Below are 12,176 nucleotides of genomic sequence, written 5' to 3'. Positions count from 1 at the left end.
CATTAACATGGTGTTGGTCCACAAGCTCTTGGAGGCAGTGATGTTGGACCAAAAGGCCTGGCTCACAATCTCCGTTCCAGTTCATCCCAAAGGTGTTGGATGGGGTTGAGGTCAGGGCTCCGTGTGGGCCAGTCAAGTTCTTCCACACCAAACTCATCCAACCATGTCTTTATGGAGCTTTGCTTTGTGCACTGGGGCACAGTCATGCTGGAATAGAAAAGGGCCTTCAACAAACTGTTGCCACAAAGTTGGAAGCATAGCATTGTCCAAAATGTCTTGGTATGCTGAAGCATTAAGATTTCCCTTCACTGGAAGTCAGGGGCCGAGCCCAAACCCTGAAAAACAGCCCCATAAAGAGGTGTGTCTGGATTTTGTCTATATAGTGTAGTTCACAAATTATTTACACATGCTGCACTTCTGAGTTGTTGGGAATTAAAGGGCAGGGACCTCATTTATAAAGTATGACTTAGGATCAATTTTGATCTAATGCAGAAAACCACATGCAAGTTGTTATTAATAAAGCCTTCCTCTGACACGGAAATGATCTTATCTTCTTGTCTAGACCTGACATAAGTGATTCTCCTGCTGGTTATGTCTGTTATAGCAATTTGGGATGCATCAAGGCCTGTAATGACCTTTACGTGAGTTTTACGAACAACGTGATAAGGATCGTCACCTGAAAGTGCGAGGAATGAATTGGCAGATGCAGTGATAAACTCCCGAGCTGCGTGTTTGGCTTTGTTTGTCAACCCACTATTTAGTCCAACAAATAATATGTGCTGCCTGGGTTCAATATCCTCTACCACCACTGTGACCTCATCTTTCAAGATGTTTTTCTCTTTTGGTCTGTGGCTATTCCTGACTAAATCCTCAGCTGGCCTGGCATTATAAGACGGGAAATGGCAAAGCAGATCCTGTCAGCTTGAGATTCAGAAAACCTGCTTAAACAAGCATCTTTAATGAATCAAACCTAAGCACACCATCAGAAATGATCTTAAGACTCAAGTTCAAGTATAAGTCTAAGAACATCTTTATACATGAGGCCCCAGAGCTGTAGACTTGCTACTTAAATCACAAAACCGAGGACTTGGACTTGACTGGCGTAAAGGGTCCAGCATGCTTCAGATCCTGTAGATGAGGCAGGGTGTCATCCCAACATGAAAGTACAGTATCTGCTCTGAAACTGAAGATGAGGTAAAATCCTGCTGGTGAGACGGGAGATACGATCAAGTGCACTAAATAGAGTCTCATCTTGAAGGAATTTATGGTGCTACACATGAAAAGTGACCGAACTTTAGGAAAAATGACAAAAGAGAGACGTTCAAAACTGTGTGCAAAGTGGGAGTGATTGTCAGTTTCAAAGTGTTAAAATAAGCAAATGTTTAATTTCAGTTTCATTTTAATGGTTAGCATTCACAGAACCGAAAGACCTTCAAAAGAGTTGCACTTTGCTCGTGAAGACTTGTGAATCTTGGACTTTGGACATTTTTGGAGATTTTACTTGAACTTGATTTGAACATGCTCTGAAACACTTGAAGGTAAATCTCTGTTTTAAAGTGAAAGAATAGAATAAGCCCTTGAATACCTTCCCTGCCCACAGTCCCAAAGAGCCTGCTGTTTATCACGGCTCAGACGGGTCAGTTTGGGACCAGTCATTTGCATCACACAGACATCAGCTGGCCTGATCACCTGAAACCTTCTCTGTTTTAGACCAAAACCTCTTGTGAGATCGGTATCGCTGTGAGGTCATGATGCAGACTTTCTTTATGGGCTGGAAAGGGCAGAAAGGTTCGTTCCTCCCACTGAGGTGAACTGGTCCACACTGTACCGTGTCCCAGACATCACCCCCGGGGGGACGTCATCGTGGCAGAGCATGGAGGGAAGTGGAGGATGGATGAGTCCTTTACACAAGGTTTAAATCATCCCTCTCTTCCTCGTTCTCCATCCTCGTTCCCAGCTTGTGCCCTTCTCTCCGCCCCGCTCTCACTTTTTCCACCTGGAAAAATAGCAGGCAGTGAAACGTGATAGGAGGAGGTGGATGGGGGGGTCGTGCCGGTCGCTGCACTGTCCCGCTAATGGAGATGGATGTGGGCTTGAAATTGTCTCCCGAAAAGCCTCCACGATGGAGAGAGAGAGAGGAGATCCATTTCTCCCTGCCTGCAGAGCTCCTTTAATGAGCGGGGGGGGGATGAACACTCATGACTTGATTTGAGAGAAGGACGGGAGGCCTGCAGAGAGGACGGGACGGCAGAGAGAAAATACATATGGGGGTGAGGGGGGACAGAGATGAGAGAACGAGCTGAGAGAAAATGAGCAGCAGGAGAATAGAGAGGAGGAATGACTTGTTGACAACGGAGGAAGATAGATGATAAGACAGCAGTGGGGAGCTGAAGGAGTAATGATATTCGGAGAGGTGTAATGCAAAGAGAGAAAGCCCAGGCAGAGATAAACAGACCATGATTGTCTACAAATCACTCCTTTTCTATTATACTTGCTGTAAGTCCATCCTCAAAATGGCCCCACAGCTGAGATGTCTCTTGCCTTTTCATCACAGTAATCTCAACGTTCTGGGAGCTCTTGGGCTGGAAGGGTGACCTGTCAACAAGGCTGTGGATGATAAGAGATGAACTTCAAGGGCTTTTTTTTTTTATCTCAAAACACGTGTTTTCCAACGGTGGCAGAGCGAGGAAGAGAATCCAGTCCTGAGTACATGACATCTGAAAATGTTTTTCTGGAGTCGGGCGCACCTCACCTCTTTACAGAAGCAAAATCAGTAGCATGAGATAATCTGCGATAGTTAGAAAAAGAAATTGACGTATTTGAAAAGAGAAATGTTGACTTCGTTACGTATCACATTACAGGGAAGGGGGGTGGTGGTGGTGGCGTGACACCTTCGAGACTAATTTGAGACCACTGTTCTCTTTCCAGTAGACAAGAATAGGTCATTTCAGCGAACATCGAGACATTTTGTGGTCGTCCTTGTAGTAACAAAACCAGTTGTTTTAAGGAGATGTTGGGATATTTTACAGCCATCTTTGGAACGACAAAACTCTGTATTATATGAGTATTTGAAAGAAAGGAAGCAGCTGAACAAAACCCAGTGCTGAGTGCACACTCCTAAACATCATGGGGTCGGATGTATAAAGCATCACAGAGGAGGCAGAGCGTGTGTGACATCGCCCTTCATGACATCTGCTTGTGGAAGTTTAAAGTTTTCCAGCTCAGACGTGCGAAGCTGCTTCATGCAGCACCTGTAAACACAAAGACATTGCTTCAAAAACATCAGACCTGAGCAGAGACGGAGCTGAGTACAGAAAAATGATGCTGTTTCATATTTGTACACACATCCAGATCAGGAAAACTACATCAGACGACTTCGCCTGCCTCGTAAAATGACCACCTGCCTCCTGGTGTTGCCGTACATTTAACAACGTTCACAGTGTTTATTCTGCTGTGGTATTTGTCTCTGTGAGTGACTCGCCTGGAAGTCCTTTGACTCTGAGAAAGACTTTGAATGGAAGCACAAAGAAAATGTTTTCCTGCACTGACACCCTGTTGTTTACCACCATCAGGGAGGTTGGGAGAAGAGCATGTTAGAACCAACTTCTGGAGTTCAAAATCATCTCAGTGTCAACAAAAACTAGATATGTGTCCATAAACTTCTGGCCACATACTTTGGTCAGTTCAGTCAGTCAGTTTTCATTCTTCCAACTGCCAAGCAGTGACTAAAAAAATCTACTTTAATTAATCGATTGTTTTAAAAAAAATGTAATTGTGGAGAGCAACTAAGTACTCGTAGTGGACTTAATTTCAAGATATTTGTACCTTACTTGAGCATTTAAATATAAATATTGTGCTTCATTATGTGCTTCACTATTATTGTAACTTCACTATGTGCTTGTAAAAACTGTGATTACTTTGGGGATTGAGATTAATAATCTGAAACACAATCAACAAATAAACTACAATATGTTCCTTTAAGACTTTATTTAAAAATGTAAAATTATCCCCACCTTTACAAGCTGAACATACCAATGCATCAATAAATATAATCCAAAAACATAAATTATTCTGAAATGGGTCCTTCTACATAATGAATACTTTTACTTTTGGTAAAAAGTACACTTTTCTACATTTACTTAAATTTTGAATTCATGACTTTAACTTGTAACAGAGTACTTCTCCTGTGTGTTATCGCTACTTTTACTTAAGTTAGAGATCTGAGTACTTGTACCACACCTGCAGAAGTGTGACGTTTCGGTGGTCACGTCATATGAAGAACCTTTTCTTATACAAGAGCGCCCCCTTGTGGAGAAATGTCCTAACAAAAGACAGTAATGTCAAAGACAGTAATGTTTACATTAATCAGTCAATAAAACACTAACGTTTACATAATTTACTAAACTTTTGTCAACACTGGTTATGATCTTGTTTACTTTGCTCTCTCACTTCCTGTATGACCTTCCAGGTGTGCGCCAAACTCATCCTGAGCTCGGCCAGATCCCTCCTGATTTCATCAAGGAGCTCCAGCTTTGACAGTTTCCTGTCGATGGATGAGAGCACCTCCTCCTCGACGACAGCATGCTGCTCTGTGGTGTGAAGGTCGGCTTCTGTCGACTGAAACGACCCCATGGTTTGCTCCCAAACCATCTCAAAGTACGAGTCGATGAAGGCTTCCAGCTCCTCCAGGCTGCTGTGGTCCCACTGGTCGATCAGGGCCTGCAGATCTCCGGACTCACTGAGCCTCCTGAGGGTTCGCTCTCTCAGTGGGGGACAGCAGAGGGTATTCACACTGACAACGTTCTCCTCTGCAGGCTTCCTGCGTTGTGTTTCAGGTAAAACTGGGAGTCTGGATAGGAACAGTTGCAGCTGGTTTTCACCGTTCGGTCTCAGGTGAAGATCAGCCAGATCAGTGGGGAACCAGACGGGTAGATTTATGGTCCACCTCTGTCTCTGTTTGCCAGAGAGCATGGAGGCCAAACAGGACATGACGCTGCCTCTGTCCAGGATGGTGAGTCCAGCCCGTCCTCCTGGTCTTCTGGCTGGCAGTGCCACAATCCGGCCACCATTTTCTGAGCTGCTTAGTGAAGCCTGAGCAGTGGAATTGGCTGATTCGGTCACTGCAAAGGAAACAAAGTGTGAGCCATAAAAACTCCAACCATCTCCACCCAGCCTAAGATACAAATCTGCTTATCTCTCGACTACTGGTGCTGCTGCCTCACTGTTAACACGATGTTAAGACTGTTGCTGACTCTGGTTTGTACACTTCTGTTACATGATTTAATCAGTACTTCATAAAGCAGTGCATTATGGGACATTAGACCATGTTTAATGAGTGTATCTGAATTAATAACACTGTTGTGAGGCATTTGAATGTTGTGTTTATCTTGTCGAAGAGATTTCCACCTTAAAGCAATTTAATGTACCCACTGCTGTCAAAGAACCATGTCATCACCAAAGCCAATCCAGACCAAACTGTCTGAACCTGCAAAATACTGGGCATAAACACCAGCGCGTGAGGTTTGCTTACAGTCACTGGACAGCCGATGTCTGTGGCTCGTCAGCACCTTTAAATCCCTTTCGCAGAGCATCACCGGCTGCTGCTCTCCTGCTGAAGAAACGCTCCTCCACATGTGAAGAACATCCAGCATTTCGTCCGCCAGCATCTCCTCTATCAGCCCGATTAGCTGGTCGACCTGAGCTCCATCCTCCTGGTGTTTGTTGTCCAGGACGTGATATCTGTTCCCGCACTTCTCAACCAGCCTCTGCAGGGGTCCACCTTCGCTCTCAATGCGCTGCTCGATGCTCGTGTCGCCCAGGCAGTCGCCGTAGCTGAACAGGACCACAGCTCTCCTCCACATCTGGCCTCCTGCTGCCTCCAGCTGTTTCTCCACGGCCTCCATGTGGCTGTCTTTGAATGAGGAGCTCACATTGACAACCAGGAGGAGAGCGCAGGATGGCACGAGGAGGTCGGAGGTCACGGAGAAGCAGCCTGGCGTGTCCAGCACTGCCACCGTCTTGCCGCTGATTGTGGTTCGCTGTTCAGAGCAGGCGGTGGTTTGTGTGTCTGCGTGGAAGCACTCCCTACCCAGGATGGTGTTTCCACATGAGCTCTTGCCTGTTTTTCTGCCACCAACAAGCACAATTCTCAGTTCGGGAAGGGGCTTGAGCTTCTCTGTTGAAAAGTTTTGCAAATCTGTTAGAGACATGGCAAACAAACTCCTTCTGGTTGAACCGTGTCCAAAAATCAGCTAAATTAAACAGTGTTTATTAAATAAGTGAAACAGGCTCGCGCTGACATTGTTGATCACTTTTAAATGTATTTAACTCACCCAGCTGAGACCTCGCCATCTGCCTTTGTTTCTCCTTCTTCATCAGTCTCTCTTTGGCTTTCTCCTTCTCTCTTTTCATCTCCCCCTCCATCTGCTCCAGCACTTCCCTCTCTATCTCATAATGCCAGCCGCCGTTGCAGCCAGCCAACATTTCCTCAAGCTTTCCAATCAGCTCCCTGATTTGAAATCCACCCCGTTTAGTTTTGTTGTCCAGAACGTGATACCTGTTGCCACATCTTTCAACGAGCCACTGCAGAGGCTCTCCCTCGCTCTCGATGCACTGCTCCACCATCGTGCCTCCCAGCCAGTCCCCGAAACTAAACAGCACGATGACACGACTCCAGATGTGTTCGCTGATCAGCCGGACGTGCTCCTGCACCGCCCTCCTGTAGGTTTCGGTGAAGGCTCTGTCCACACGGATCACCAGCAGGAAGACGTGAGGCCCCGGAGGGCAGAGAGACAAACCCAAAACCATCTCCCTCCGGTCAAAGACGGGACTCTCGTCACAGAAGTAGTTCATCCACCAGCCCGGTGTGTCCACCACAGTCAGCTGCCTCCCAAACACCAGCGCTTTGCCAACCACACACTGGGCTGTTCTCCTCGGCTGACGGCTGCTCTCTCTGCCCAGGATTGTGTTCAGTGTGGAAGTTTTCCCAGAACCCTTTGCTCCCAACAACACAATGCGGATATCAGTGATGGGCCGCAACCTTTCTGCAAATTAGAAGCGTAGGAGGGGATTGTTTGTACCTGTTTATTCTGAGTTCAGTTGAATATGTTTTCCTGTTCATCCAGTTTACAGGGACAGTTCAACATTTTGAGAAACACTCTTACTCGCTTTGTTTGAGAATCCAATGAGAGGGACAATAGCACATAAATGTATAGTCAACATGAAGCTTTAGCCAGCAACAAGTTTAACTTAGCTTAGCACAGACTAAAAACTCTGTGAAGTGCAGTGCACAAACAGCAGAGTGTTTCCCAGAAGAGATTTTGGCTGATTTCTACTGACAGCCAAGATGAGCAAAACAAAAAAGGTGTAAAAGGTTATGAACTCACCTCTCATGAGAGACCTGTGTTTCTTCATCCTCATGAGCCTTTGCTGAGCCCTCTCCTCTGCTCTTCTCTTCTGCTCTGCATTCGCCTGTAAAATGCTTTCCTGCATCTCGAACGCCCTGTTTCCACTTTCTGCCACAGCTTCCTGGATCTTCTCCAGCAGCCCGGTGACTTTGGTGTCATCACTCAAGACAACAGTGTGACACCTCTGGCCGCACTTCTCAGCGAGCCAGCGCAGAGCCTTCGACTGGCCGAGCTCGTCTTCGTCTGTGTGTTTAGGCCTGTCAGGACGGGTGAAGACCACCATGCAGTGACTCCACACCGCCTCACCCAGCAGGGCCACATGCTCCTCCACCGCCCTGCGACGCTTCTCCGAGAAGGCCGAGCTCACCTTGACTGCGATGAGAAACACGTGTGGGCCTGGTGAGCACAGAGAGACGCTGCTTCTGATCTCCCTCTTCACCAGCTCAGATGTGTCCTGAGCGCCGAAGTCGCACCACCAGCCGGGAGTGTCCACCACCGTGAGTCGCCGTCCGGCCACCACACTCGTCCTGCAGGAGCACAGCGTCCTCTCTTTGGGGACAAACTCCTCTTTGCCCAGGAGCAGGTTCCCCACAGAGCTCTTTCCAGAGTTTCTGCCTCCAAGAAGGATGATGTTTAACTGTGGCGTGCACCAGCCGCCCCCTGACAAAGAAATTAACACAGGAAGAAGCTGCACACTTTTGTTTAAAGGGATAAATTCTCATTTAAGTGGGAAAAAAACAAACAAATTCTTTCATACCTTGCAAGCAAAAATGTGTAAACCTGACACAATTAGTGAATTAATCCTTTAGTCAATTTACAGAAAATTAAGCAGCAAGAATGTTGACAGTAAATTAAGTATATTTTAGCTTGAACGTATTTGACAGCAAAAGTCATCTTATAAAATGCTTCTCAAGTATAAGTATTTGCAATATTTACGTCCGGTTCGTTTCCGGTTGCAGCCACAGAAATCTAGAAAATTAGGCCCCAGATGATATAAAACTACAATAAAATATACTGAATGGATTCCACATTGTCTTTAAAACATGATAAAGTTAACAAATATTAATATTACTATAAAACTTTCCATCTTAAATATGACAAAAGAATGATTAAAGCTTACTATATGGCTAATAAATGAAATCACAGGAGAGTCTTGGCTGAAACTGGTTACAAATCAGTTCACTCTAATTTAATCAGAGAATTAACGTATTAAGAAGAAGACACTTAAAGTGTGACACTGATAACAAACAAACACCTCTCGCAAAGAAGGAAGTTGTTTGGTACCTGACTGTAAATGTAATGTGGTTATTATGAGACATCAAGAGGCACAACTTACATGCTGACAGCTCGCTGGTTGCCATCTCACTTTCCTCTATGAGCAGGTGGACGTTAAAACAAACGTCATTTTTCTCACATGTCACGTCGTGTTTTCTGCGCACACAGCGACAACAGAAGGTTGTGTTTTATGTGCTTATGAGTCTGAAGGTTGTCTGTAATGAGTAATCCGACAGCGGACAGTGAGAGCCGCACCTCTCAGGGGCAGGTCAACAGTCCAAACTAAAGTGAAACAGACGAGTGTGTGAAGCGTTTATCGTTCAGCAAACACACACTTCTGTTTGTGTACACCACCGAGAACCTTCATGTCCTTATCGAGTGAATTTACAGCAGTTGGACTTTGAATTTGAAAATAAAATGAGTTCATAACAAGAGAAACTATCCCAATACCAGATTGGAAAAGCTGGTTTTGGTGAATAATGGACTTTTGTGGGATCCAGTAGAGGTGTAGTGTACAAATGTGAGGGACACCATGTTGACAGAAGTATTGGGACACCTGACCATCACACCAACAGGGACATTAATGACGTCTCATTGTAAACACACAGACGGCTTTGCAGCTCTAACAGCTTCCACTCTTCTGTGAAGGCTTTCCACAACATGTTGGAGTGTTTCTGTGGGAATTTGTGCCCATTCATGCAGTAGAGCATTTGTGAGGTCACACTGATGTTGGACCAAAAGGCCTGGCTCACAATCTCCGTTCCAGTTCATCCCAAAGGTGTTGGATGGGGTTGAGGTCAGGACTCTGTGTGGGCCAGTGAAGAGATGTTGTTTTTTTATGAAAGCTCTTCTGTAATTCAAACCGGTCAGGTACGAGACAGATTACCAGAAGTGCTCCTGAAGACCACCAGCAGCTGGTCGGTCGGCTCACGCTTTGTTTGATGTCGCACTCATTTTCCACAAATTTTGCAGATCGTGGTTGTCATTTGTTTGTCACTCTCTCATGATGTCACAGAGTCTTATTTCAGACATTATGAGCAAAAATTATACTTGGCCAACTGAATCCATCAATTGTGATTTTCACAAACATTTGCCATGCAGATCATGTGTGAAGCAGACAAATTATTTAGTCACACTGGCTCCACCAAGGGGCGCCAAGTTCAACAAACTGCCCTCTGGCTTCCCTCAAGCTTAAAAATAAGATACAAGTCGGACACACAGAAATCAAATGAAGACGAGAGCATGCAGTGGTCTGACAAATGACTACAACCCCGGAATATCTATACAATAAATGACGAGAACTTTTGATTTAATTATGGTCATCAAATGCTGTTTCAAGTCAGAAGTCACATCCAAGTCATAACTGCCTGCCACAGACATTATTATACCTAAAACTGTTGTAATTTTGCCTTTATAGCCAGTGAAATTATAAGTACATCTCAAGTGAGAACGTTCCTGAAATACAATGATGTTCATGGAGAGTCAGTGAACACTGAGCACAAAAATTATATTTATGAATGCGAGACAGTGAGAATCAATGATTGCAGATTTGATTATAGATAAGAATGTATTAGTGTTCTGAGTTAACTGGTTGTAACACTGGATAAAGTCACTCTTGAAGTGACTCTCTGTTAGCCGCTTGTTAATGGACGGTGGTGGAGTTTGGTGTAATACACTGTGACTAGGTGGGTCTACTGCTGCTGACTCTGGCTGTCAGTGATAACTCACTTCAGCCTGCTCGTTCTAATGCTGATAGAGGCCATCTGTTCTCTTAGTCCTCCAATTAAAGGTTTGAGCCAGTGACTATAAAAAGAATTCAAGTTGGACCTTCCAGATGAAGGTGTGTTTCCACTACTGTCATAATTATCAGTGGTGATTTAGGTGTGTCCTGTTAAAGGAGGTGAACAGTATTTTGTATTTCACTCCTGCTGTCACTTGGCCATTGAAGTATCAGTGTGAAAAAGCTTAACTAGATTGTTCCGACGTACCCCACACCCCGCATGGTTTGTCATTTCACTCATTTTTCCAGTCATACACAGTGTAAATTCCACAAAACATCTCAGATGGTGTGTCAGACTGAAGGCTGTGAACATTTCTGTCCAGATGAAAGCTGCTATAGGAACACTTGGGAGTGTCTTTACACTGTATGTTGAGCCATATGGACACAGCAGATAGCTTTCACAGCTAGTGATAACAGTCCTCTGCCACAGTGTCTTTAGCTGGGGCCCACCATCTCTCACTGTGGGCTCCATGTATGTATTTTCTGTGGGTCCTAAGCATCAGTACGATGGGATTACGGTGCACTCTGATATGTGGACCGTGAGTTTGTTGGTTTGCTCAGCATCAGTGTGTTGCCATGCTAGCATGCGTGATGTTAGCATTTAGCTCACACGGCCTCAAAGAGCTGCTAGCATGGCTGAAGCATGACTCTGGTTTTTTATTGTTTGGTTGTTTTAAAGTATGTTATATTGATTGATTTTTGGTTTTTCAGTTTCAGTTTTTCAGTTCATTTCTGCCCAATTTCAACATGTGTGACTGTAGACCAGCTTTCAGCATGAGGCTCCATTTACTACTGTCTGCATTTTTTCTGTTATTGCTTTTTAATTATTGAATGAACCTTACAAACGACATCAACGCATCGTTTCCATGCTGCAGGCCTCATTAGCTTCAGGCCTTTGATCTGAAGAGTTGTCCTTTCTTATCACCAAAGTCAAACTCTTTGAATCCCTCAGCATCAAACTTGTGACTTGAGTCACGAGAGCTGAAACTCCAAGCACAGACTGTGGAGGTTTAAGAACAAAATGAAATAAATGAAATGAAGTTGGGACCCACAATAAACCCTGAAGCAGCCCAACAGCTAAATCTGAGATACAGATGACAGAGGAGAGTTTCCCACTGTGACAAAACTCTTCTTTACCGGATTTGTTATCAGATTTCATGTGACTCGTACAAAAATCTCCACGTGATCAACCTCATCGTGTTAAAATGCTTAGCAAAACAAATTGAGTAGATGTGACTTCATGCGTTTTACAAACAGGCACGTGTCTTTTGTCATATGCAGATTGTTTCTTTCATGCTGCAGTTCACTGGGTCACATGACCTCGTTGAACACTGGAGGAAACCAGAAATCAATTATCAGGGACATTATTTTTGTTACTGTTTGGGGTTTAAACTCTGAGTCATCTGACAAAGCGTCTTGATTGTTACTAACAAACACCGTGAAATTTTTTCTGGTCTCAGAGTGGGCCTCAGTGCAGGCAGTTTAAAATGCGCTAACATGCACAGAAAAGTAATAAAAGAATCCAGTTACCAAATCAGACAGACAGTCTAACATTCCCATCACAGTCCAGGTGCTGAAATCATGTTTGATTACATGAGAACACGAATGTCATCTCAGCTGACTGTGTACCTTAATCTCCTTCAGGGCAGAGTTTTGAATGTTTCATACATCTTTTATTGAAAGTATTGTATTTGTTATTGATTGCTTCATATCTT

General features: G+C 44.5%; 1 protein-coding gene across 2 annotated transcripts; it reads right to left on the bottom strand.

Annotated features, from left to right (window-relative positions):
* Positions 1-3,954: 3,954 nt before the first annotated feature.
* Positions 3,955-8,964, bottom strand: si:ch211-214j24.15. 2 transcript variants are annotated; one of them, XM_046416432.1, is made up of 5 exons: positions 8,743-8,964; positions 7,386-8,066; positions 6,333-7,043; positions 5,531-6,196; positions 3,955-5,120 (listed from the first exon to the last, which is right to left on the bottom strand). In XM_046416432.1, the coding sequence occupies exons 1-5, from the start codon at positions 8,765-8,767 to the stop codon at positions 4,411-4,413; spliced, it is 2,793 nt and encodes a 930-aa protein (XP_046272388.1). In that variant the 5' UTR covers positions 8,768-8,964; the 3' UTR covers positions 3,955-4,410. The 2 variants fall into 2 exon arrangements, with proteins under 2 accessions (XP_046272388.1, XP_046272389.1); XM_046416433.1 differs by having other exon boundaries at positions 3,956-5,120; positions 5,531-6,175; positions 8,743-8,959.
* Positions 8,965-12,176: the final 3,212 nt, after the last annotated feature.

Source organism: Scatophagus argus, chromosome 16 (genome assembly GCF_020382885.2).
Source record: "Scatophagus argus isolate fScaArg1 chromosome 16, fScaArg1.pri, whole genome shotgun sequence".
Lineage (NCBI taxonomy): Eukaryota > Metazoa > Chordata > Actinopteri > Scatophagidae > Scatophagus > Scatophagus argus.
This window is presented reverse-complemented; position numbering and strand designations above follow the sequence as displayed.

Coding starts and splice junctions, on each gene's coding strand:
- si:ch211-214j24.15 (XM_046416432.1), bottom strand. CDS start 8,767: ATGGCAACCAGCGAGCTGTCAGCAT. Junction 8,067..8,742: donor AACCAGCGAGCTGTCAGCAT/GTAAGTTGTGCC, acceptor TTTCTTTGTCAG/GGGGCGGCTGGTGCACGCCA. Junction 5,121..5,530: donor ACATCGGCTGTCCAGTGACT/GTAAGCAAACCT, acceptor TTTCCTTTGCAG/TGACCGAATCAGCCAATTCC.